This window comes from Otolemur garnettii, unplaced genomic scaffold (genome assembly GCF_000181295.1).
Source record: "Otolemur garnettii isolate 467f Iridium unplaced genomic scaffold, OtoGar3 scaffold00108, whole genome shotgun sequence".
Classification (NCBI taxonomy): domain Eukaryota; kingdom Metazoa; phylum Chordata; class Mammalia; order Primates; family Galagidae; genus Otolemur; species Otolemur garnettii.
In genome coordinates this window covers 5,916,332-5,925,629 of record NW_003852503.1, presented here as the reverse complement: position 1 = coordinate 5,925,629, position 9,298 = coordinate 5,916,332, and the positions used below count along the sequence as shown (strand labels likewise).

The following is a 9,298-nucleotide window of genomic DNA, read 5'->3' as shown; positions in this document are numbered from 1 at the left end:
AAAAAAAAAAAAAAAAAAAGTTTGAGGACCCCTGGTTGAGAGGGTGGAAGCAGAAGTCTAGCCCAAGAAGTGCAGGGCTGGATTTGGGTGGGATGGAGGGGATGGGGTGGGTGGAGAACTGTGCAGTGAGACCCACAGGCTGTGGGGTAAGGGAAGGAAGATTTGGAGATTTGGGGGTCACTGGTTGAGGGAGGGGCCTGAGTTTTCCTGAGGTGAGTTGAGACCAAGCAGAAGAGCTGGTTGATCCCCTTTACCTGAGCCCTAGGTCTTTGGACAGGAGAGTCAGCCAGGCCTCACCTTGGGCTCAGCCCTCTCTTGCCAGGGCTGACTGACCATCCCATGTCCTGTAGGAGCGCCTGGCAGTCCTGGACAGTCAGGCCGGGCAGATCCGGGCCCAGGCCGTGCAAGAGTCGGAGCGCCTGGCCCGTGACAAGAATGCCTCCCTGCAGTTATTACAAAAGGTAGCCTTGCCCGGGCTGGGTTTGAGGGTCCGGAGTAGGATAGGTGGGAGGGCGTGCAGAAGGGCTGGGTGGAGGCCCCACAGGGGCCTGCCTCACATGGTCTCCTTGCCTTCACTCCCATTCCTCTCTGACCCTGCCACCCTGGGCTCACAGGAGAAAGAGAAACTGACCGTGCTGGAAAGGAGATACCACTCACTCACAGGGGGCAGGCCTTTCCCGAAGACCACATCGACCCTCAAAGAGGTAACAGGGTTGGGCAAGCCCAAGCATCAGTCCTCAGGGGTGTCCTGGAAGGCTCTGGAGCAATACATGGCACTTTTACCCCGTGCGAGGTTGAGTACGGGGTCATCTTCCTGAACTAGAGAGATTTGAGGAGGAATAGCCGTGAAATCTGGGATTTAACCTTTCCTGCTACCAGCTGCTTTTTAGTTGCCTTTTGGGCTCCCAGGAGCCCACTGATCTCACTGAATTATGTGGGTGTGCTCAGGGTCCTGGGTGGGTGGACCGCTCAGAGGTTTGGCAGGGGGCAGGGCTGAATGGACTCACTTTGAGGGGGAGTGGAGGATCTAGGGATGCTTATCCGGGGTCACTGGTCTGGAGTCAGGCATCTGTTTAAGAAGTGGGCATTGAGGCTCTGTAAGTGGTTCTTTCCCAGGTCTGCAAGCCTGGGTGTGTGGTCCAAGTAAGACATACAGGTTTCTTGACCTCTTTCCCTCCCTCCCTGCCTCACTTAGCTGACAGTTTAGACTTGGGGTGGGGGGCTGGGCTGAGTGGGACAGGTACAGCCCCTCACCGTGTACCCTCTCTATAGGCTGAGCTGCTCATCTCCGAGTCCTCAGGGATGGAGCTGGGGACTAAGGTTCTGGGCCCATTCTCAGGGTCTTCTCAGGCCGGGGCTTCCTCTGTCCCCTTAACCCCACCTGCTTCTACTCCACTCTGTCCCAAAGCACAAGAGGTAACCACAGCTAACTGCGTGTTCTGCTTTGCCCACCGCCTGCCCGCTGAGCTCTTGCTTACATCTCCTCCTGGGGCCCCGCTGAAGGGCGTGTGGTGCTAATCCTTTGGCTGGCCAGGGTTTGGGAGAGCGTGTGCCTGTGCTATCCTGCTGCTCCATAGAGTGCAAAGTCAGAGTGTCTATTTGCATATTAATTTGCCTTAAATCTGCACGTCATTCATCAGTTCTCACAACATGCTGGACTCTCTGGCTCATTTTTTCTGTGACGCCCAGAGGATAATCTGTTTCCGGAGCTAGGCCTGGATGGGCACCTGACACAGGGTAGGCATAGGATCCTGTGCTGTGATTCAGCAGGCGTTACGGATGTCTGCTGTGCTCCCAGCACCCAGATAAGCTCAGATTCTAAGGATATGTGATTAATGTGACAGTCTCTGTCCTCCCACCCCACAACCAAAAGCATCTTTCCCAGGACTTACCGTGGGCAGTGATGAGCCCATTTTTCTGTCAGGCTTTTAGCTGCTCCTTGCTAAGGCCTGTTTCTCAGAGCCCATCTTGCTCAGGCCCTGGTGATATCTCCGCCTCCCCTCACTACTTCCAGCTCCTGCCCTGGCAGATGGGGTGTGAGGGAACTCTGGGGAATGAGGTGATCAGTGCTCACTGCTGCATGTGTGTGCCCCACCGGGGATGTCAGGCCCAGGGTGTTGGAGTTGTGAGGTCTCTGGGTCCTGATCCTCAGTGGGTTCCTGAAAGGCCTGCCCTGGGCTTCTCTGCTTCCCTCCAGCTCAGGGTGAACCCAGGGATGAGCCTTTGGGGTCTGCCTGGGGCAGGGACTGGATGCTAAGGGGGCTCCCATAGTAGAAGAGGTCAGAAGGAGCCTTCATTCAGACCATCAGTTCTGCCCATCCTTTCCTGGTCCCTGCTACCCCCGCAGCCATCTGTGGCCATAATGGGCAGCTGAGTGCCCCATCCCTGCTCTGGATTTTGTATTGACTTGGAGTGATGGCCCTGTAGCCTGGCATGGAGTGTGGAGTATTGGGTACCTGGGTGAACCTGTTAATCTCTTCTCTGTCCCTCCCTCCCCTTCCCACTGGGTACCCTAGGAATATGTGAGCCTGGCAGAGGTTCTCCAGCTGTGCTCCCGCTTGGACCCCTATGCTTCTGCCACCTCCCACAGTGTGCTCGCCCAGCCCCTGCCTGACAGCGAGGTACCAGCCACTGAGGGTGCCCACCAAGTGCCTAAGGCCTGCTTGTGGTTGCCCTAGATTCCCTCCTGGGCCTGGGTGGAGGTGGGACAGCAGAGTCTGTCTTCAATAGTGAGAAAGAAAGGCAGCTGGCATCGGGGGGATTAAGGTGGTTCCCTTTCTTTCCTGGGGCTTTGAGAACTTTCTTTAGCTGCTCATGGCTCTGGGCAGGCCAGGCCTTCTGCTCTGGGATGAGGGCCTCATGCTGAGAGGACACTGGCTCTCCTGGCCTTGTGGGCTCTGCAAGTCTCTGCTCTGTGCTTCTTATCCTCTCCCTCTCCTCCCCCTTGGGCAGGGCCATCTCTTGCATTTCAGCCCCATTAACTTCTTTATTCCCTCCTGCCTCTGTCCGGCCTTGCCCCAATACATGTCGCTTGAGCAGCTAAAGGTGATGTGGGGCTCCTCGCCTCTGCCCCCAGCCCATGCACCAGGCCTGCTTCCCTGGGCCTCTGCCTCCCGGGACCTAGCTCCCACCACCTGCCTTCCTCCCATGCTGCCCTCCTCCTCCTTCACTGCCATCACGCCTTTACCCAAGGTTGGTGGTCTGTGAGTTTATGCCACCCCCATGGCATGCTCTGTGTGTGTTTTGCTCCTGCTGACCCAGCCTCTCAGCTCTAGGCCAGCTCCAGGGTAGTGCTCAGTGCCCGTGGCTCTGGCTGGTGGCTGGTGTCGTGCCTGGCATACCTGTGTCTGTGCTCTGAGAGTTGTACCCTGACTGTTTCTCTTTGCCCTTAGCATATTCTGGGGAACTGTTTTCTCACTGTTTTTCTCTTCCTTTTCTTTATGCCCCCCCCCTTCCTCACCTTTTGTCCATTTCCCTGACATGGCCCTCCATTATTACCCTGCCTCCAACATTCCCCTTCTTCCTATCTTTTCCTTTCCCCTTATTTCCTGGCCTTTCCTCTCCATCCTTCCCTTTCTGTCTCTGTCCTCCTCCCTATCTCCTCCTCCAGATGGAGAAGCTGCTGCTCCCTGCTGTAGACTTAGAGCAGTGGTACCAGGAGCTGATGGCCGGGCTGGGGACTGGCCCCGCTGCAGCCTCCCCTCGCTCTTCTCCCCCGCCTCTGCCTGCCAAAGCTTCCCGTCAGCTGCAGGTAACCCCTCCTTCACTGCTATCCACCCCACTCCTTGCTGCTGTCTTCTCTGAGTAGTTCCTGCAGATCCATCAGCTACACAGTGCCACCTGCATAGGGGAGCCCAGCCTAGGCAGGGACGGGAGCTCTGGTCCCTGAAAAGGCAGTGAAGGAGTGGAGGTCTCTTCACAGCCACATTCTGTGGCTGGAACGCCAGCCCTCTGAGTCCAAGGGTGACATGACTGTCCTGTAGAAGGGGGCTCTGGGATTTGTTTTGTCCCCTGTGCTGACCTAGGCTATGTGTCTCTTCTGTCCTTGGCCGTCCCCAGTGCTGTAGCCTCTTACTCAGTTTCGGGGTCCACATTCTTGGGCTTGTGACACTTACAGTGAGCTTGTCCTAGAAGAACTGTTAGTATTGTGTTCTTCTGATCTCCCCAGGGGTGACACTTGGGGGCAGAAAAGAAGGGGACAAAGACTCCTGAGTGACAGCCCAGGGCGCCTCAGAGTTGCCATGGAGTGTCAAGCAGCTGACTGTGAGGATGGGGACAGGGTGCTAAGGTAGTCTTTTCCCTAAGTTTCCCTTCACTGACCTGCTGTAGTGGCCGATATTCCGCCATTCAAGATTCATACCGTTAGCCAGGTGTGATGGTGGGCACCTGCAGTCCCAGCTACTAGGGAGGCTGAGGCAGAAGGAGCGCTTGCATTTTACAGGCCAAATACTGGGGCCTGGAGGAGAGAGGTAATCTTCCCAAGGCCACACAGCTAGAAAGTAGCAGGGCTTATGCTTAGAGTCAGGGTTCTTGCCTCAAAAGACCATGTTTAGTGTACATTAGCGCTGTGAGGGAGCTTGTCAATTATTTAATTTAGCTTTATCCTCTTCTTCTGAAGATCAGGAAGCCAAGGCTCAGAGTGAGGAGGTGCGTGGGCCAAGGTCACTCAGTGGCAGAGCTGAGACCAGGGCGATCCTGGCCTCCAGCTGGTCTCCTACACACTCGAGCTGACTACCTTGCCTGAGTTGTGTGTAGGTCCTTCTCAGAAGGACAGGGGTGGTCCAGGGATTGGCCCAGAGAGAACAGCCTAAAAAGGAGACGTGGCAGCTACCAACAGCATCTACCCATTGGGCTGGCCTGGGAGGCTCAATCCTGTTGTTATACAGAGCCAAAAAGCCTCAGAGGCCTGGTGCCAGGGCAGTACCTCAGATCACAGCCAGCCTAGGTGACATGGGGGTGGTGGCCAGTGGGGGAGCCTGATGTCACTGGGTAGTATCTTTTCCCTTTAGGTTTACCGCTCCAAAATGGATGGCGAGGCCACTAGCCCTCTGCCCCGGACCCGCAGTGGCCCCCTCCCCTCCTCCTCTGGCTCTTCTTCCTCCTCTTCCCAGCTCAGCGTGGCTACCCTGGGCCGTAGCCCCTCCCCAAAGGTCTGAGGACAGGGTGGGGGCCGTGTGTGTGGTGGGGGATAAGACTGCTGCGCTGGGGAGAGGCCAAAGCCTTGGGGTTGGGATGGGGTCTTCTGAGCTCAGGTTCCAATGCTCCATTCCCTCTGCAGAGTGCGCTGCTCACCCAGAATGGCACGGGCAGTCTTCCACGCAACCTGGCAGCTACGCTGCAGGACATTGAGACCAAGCGCCAATTGGCTCTGCAGCAGAAGGGTGAGTGGCTGCAATGCCAGCCCACCTGCTCTCCTGGGGGACCCTGGATAGTTGCCGTTCCCGCCCCGCCATGCCTCATCCATGCCCGTGCCCACACACCTTTCACACGGTGTTTTCCCTTTCACTGGGACCTCAGCAAAGGAGAAAGGATTTAGATTGGACACCTAAACGAAAGCCTCCTGGATATGTATCAAAAGACTCCAGGACAGCAGACTAAAGGCCTGGGAGGCTGTGACATTTTCTTTCCTAGAGAGCATAGTGAATAAGGGAAATGCTTGTTAACCTGAATAGGGTTAGACATTGCCTTGCCTGGAGGCAGGGGGATAAATTTGATGACCTGCAGAATTGGTTCCCTGAGATATTGGCTCTGGGGACCCAGGGGTCCTTGTTGCTTGTGTGCAATTTGGTTGTTTTGAAAGTCCATGTCTGTGCCTCTCTCTCCTCTCATCCCTGTGTCTCTCTACCGTACCCTCTGCCCGGGGCCCCCCACGCCAGTCAAGTCGCTTCCCGCCGAGCCCCTCCCAACTGACGACCCAGCAGGTAGAGCGTTGGTCACAGAGGGCGTTGCTTTGTCCAGGCAGCCCTTGCCCTGACATCAGCATGATGTGTCCTGCCCAGGCCGCCACTTCCTGCAGACAGGCTCCCAGGCTGAGCTGGGTTGGGGTGTCCAGCTGGCCTCTGTCCTGCCTTTAGCTGTGCTCTCTCCCGTGTCTGCTGCTTTATTTCCTGCTCTTGTTGCTCTGGCTTCTGCATTGCAGGGGGTCTGCCTTGGCGCCCTGGCTGTGCATGGTCTTCCTCCCTCTCTTCCTTCTTCCTTCCCCAGCTGGCAGGGTGGGTGCATGTGTCCTGCCCACCTATATAGTCCTCAGCTGTGGGCTGATGCCAGCTGGCTGTCACACTTCCAGGGTGCCACCCGGGCAGGTTTGGTGCCCTGTGTGGGCTCAGGATGCGAAAAGAGCACTGAAGCCGGACTGTGCGGCTGTGGCCGACTGTGCGGGCGACTGAAGCAGCGCAGCTGGGCCTGCAGCTCTGGGGGCCTCAGGGAGGCGAACGAGGGGCTGCTCTGTGTTAACCTCTCCCTGCTCACCCCCCCTCCCCGGTCTGTGATGCTGCCAGTGTCTCCCTTCCCCCTGGTGGGCAGGGATCCCACGGTGACTCCCACCGTCCCTCCTGCAGGCCAGCAGGTGATTGAAGAGCAACGGCGGCGACTGGCTGAGCTGAAGCAGAAAGCAGCAGCCGAGGCACAGTGCCAGTGGGATGCCCTGCATGGGGCTGCGCCCTTCCCGGCGGGCCCCTCGGGCTTTCCCCCACTCATGCACCACTCCATCCTACACCACCTGCCGGCTGGGCGGGAGCGTGGGGAGGAGGGCGAGCACGCCTATGATACGCTGAGCCTGGAGAGCTCCGACAGCATGGAGACCAGCATCTCCACGGGGGGCAACTCAGCCTGCTCCCCCGACAACATGTCCAGGTAGCTCCCCACCCCTGGGATCCTCCACTGCCTCCACCAGCCACTCCTGGGCTCCTTGATGCGCCCCCTCTTCCCCTTCTCTCCCCAGTGCCAGTGGTCTGGATATGGGGAAGATCGAGGAGATGGAGAAGATGCTGAAAGAGGCTCATGCGGAAAAGAGCCGGCTCATGGAGTCGAGGGTGAGGCTGACCTGGACCAGGGAACCAGAAGGTGGGGGGGACACAGAACTACCTGCCACCTGCCGAGGGCCTTGTTCCACACCAAGCCCTTCCTCCCACATTACCCTTGCAGCATTCTCTTGGGATAGAACGTGTTTTAAAGGGTTGTGTTCTTCAAACAGGCATAGGCTAAGTTTACAAGTCCTAGCTCTTAGGAACAGAGAAGGCAGCATAGTGGCCATTGTCCAACCGAGAATTTCCTGTATGGAAACTTCCAGTCTTTGTGAGTTTACTTCTGTGGACTCTTTGCTCTTTGACAACCACAGGAATTTTGATTCCTTTCTACCTGTGTGTCAGGTCACCCTTTGGGGGATGGTCAGGAAAAGCAGGAAGCAGGGGTTGAAGTCTAGGCTAGAAAAGGAGGCCGATGTCCAAGCTAGAGCAGAGGTGTCGGGGGTGCCCTGGGGAGCAGAGGGAGCTTAGGGAAGTCACAACTCCTTCACGTGGGCATGGAGCTGGGACTCCGCAAAGGGGGCATAGGCCGCCTGAGGAAATCTGTGCCTGGGAAGGAAGGCGGTTAAATAAAGAGCTGCAGAAGATGTTCTGTGTCCACCATGCAAGGCACCCTGCCCTGCATCTCTTGAGATGAAAATGGGACCTCAGCAGCCAAAGGGATTTTTTTTTTTTTTTTTGAAAAAGGTACTGACTGTTTAGATGAAGGACCAACCAGAAAAGAATGCCTCTTATTTACATCAAAATATGGCGATTTTGTAAACATCTCTTGGTAAATGGAGGGAAAGGAGGGTCAGCTGAGTTTTGAGCTGAGACAGAATGGCAAATGAGAGTTAATGGTATAGAGGTATTTGTCATTGATTGGGACACATAAAGCATCACTGATGTGCTTTATATCTAATGATTGGTTTTAAGACCTTTAACATCCTTTTATAATGACTTTTTTTGAGACAGAGTCTCACTTTGTCGCCCTCAGTAGAGTGTCGTGTTATCACAGCTCACAGCAACCTCCAACTCTTGGGCTTAAGCGATTCTCTTCCTTCAGCCTCCCAAGTAGCTGGGACTAAAGGCACCCACCATAACGCTTGGCTATTTTTGTTGTTGTTGTTGTTGCTGTTGTCATTGTTGTTAATTGTCCCGGGCTGGGTTCGAACCCACTGGCCTGGGTGTATGTGGCCAGCGTCCTACCCACTGAGCTACAGGCATTGCCAATATTTATTGAGTACTGCTTTCCTGCTGGAATTGATGATGGGCATTTATATACATGATCTCATTTCATTTTCACTCTAATCCCAGGAATAGCCATACTTAACTTCATTTTACAGCTGAGGTAACTGAGGCTTAGAAAGTTTAAATGCTTTTTGTCAGAGCCCATAGCGGGTGGCAGAGCCAAGTTTGAAGCCAGTTTGAAGTCACATGGATGAATTCACAAGGATGAATTTTTAAAGAATTCATCCTTAACTAGTAAAGCTCTTGGAGAGGGTGGGTTTTACAGAGAATGCCTCCTAGCCCCAAGGTAGGGGCCCCCTGCAGCTCCACCCATGACTAAAGAGGGCCGGTTGTGGGGAGAGGGTAGCTATGGGCACTGACCTTGGCTTTGTGGGCAGGAGCGGGAGATGGAGCTGCGGCGGCAGGCCTTGGAGGAAGAGCGGCGGAGGCGTGAGCAGGTGGAACGGAGGCTGCAAAGTGAGAGTGCCCGGAGGCAGCAGCTGGTGGAGAAAGAGGTCAAGATGCGAGAGAAACAGTTTTCCCAGGTGAGGGTGTGGTGGGGCTTGGTGAGGGCAAGGGCTATGGAGGAATAGGGAGAGCCTAGGGTTCCTCTGCTCGGCTGTAAAACCCATCTTACACCAGAAAAGATTGCTGTTGTTTTAGCACAAGCAGAATTCTTCCTGGAACTCATTGACTCCAAGAAACAGACCCTCTGAGGCCTGTTAAAGTATACATGTGAGTTGGGGAGGGTTTGTGAGATGTGGCCATCTAGTAGGCATCTAGGGTCAGAGAAGAGGGGCTGAACCTCTGAGAGTTGAGAATCAGGTGACTCCCCTTGGCCTCCCTGAGGGGCCTCTTGTCTGCTTCCAAGCCTTCTTGTGCAACTTCAGGGCATTCTGGGCCTCACCCCATGAGGACCTCTCTGCTCTGGTCTCTACCATCAGGGGATGACCTCACTCTGACTTTTGGTTTACATCTCTAAGACAGAATTGTACTAGTTACTCCCTGGGATAGAAATCCCTTCTCTTTACACAAAACCCAGCCCTGCCCTTTCTCCTTTTTTTTTT

The 9,298-nt window shown here is 55.4% G+C and overlaps 1 protein-coding gene across 3 annotated transcripts in view; it reads left to right on the top strand.

Annotated features, from left to right (window-relative positions):
* Positions 1 to 9,298, top strand: part of PHLDB1 (pleckstrin homology like domain family B member 1) — a 53,081-nt gene that overhangs the window by 33,362 nt on the left and 10,421 nt on the right. For 2 of the 3 annotated variants that reach the window (XM_023517335.1, XM_023517334.1), the window contains 7 exons: positions 351 to 461; positions 615 to 704; positions 5,010 to 5,150; positions 5,279 to 5,381; positions 6,558 to 6,852; positions 6,941 to 7,031; positions 8,630 to 8,776. In XM_023517335.1, the coding sequence (XP_023373103.1) occupies positions 351 to 461; positions 615 to 704; positions 5,010 to 5,150; positions 5,279 to 5,381; positions 6,558 to 6,852; positions 6,941 to 7,031; positions 8,630 to 8,776 (978 nt within the window). Of the gene's footprint in view, positions 1 to 350; positions 462 to 614; positions 705 to 5,009; positions 5,151 to 5,278; positions 5,382 to 5,876; positions 5,922 to 6,557; positions 6,853 to 6,940; positions 7,032 to 8,629; positions 8,777 to 9,298 lie in introns of all 3 variants that reach the window. The other variant, XM_023517333.1, reaches the window with a different exon arrangement.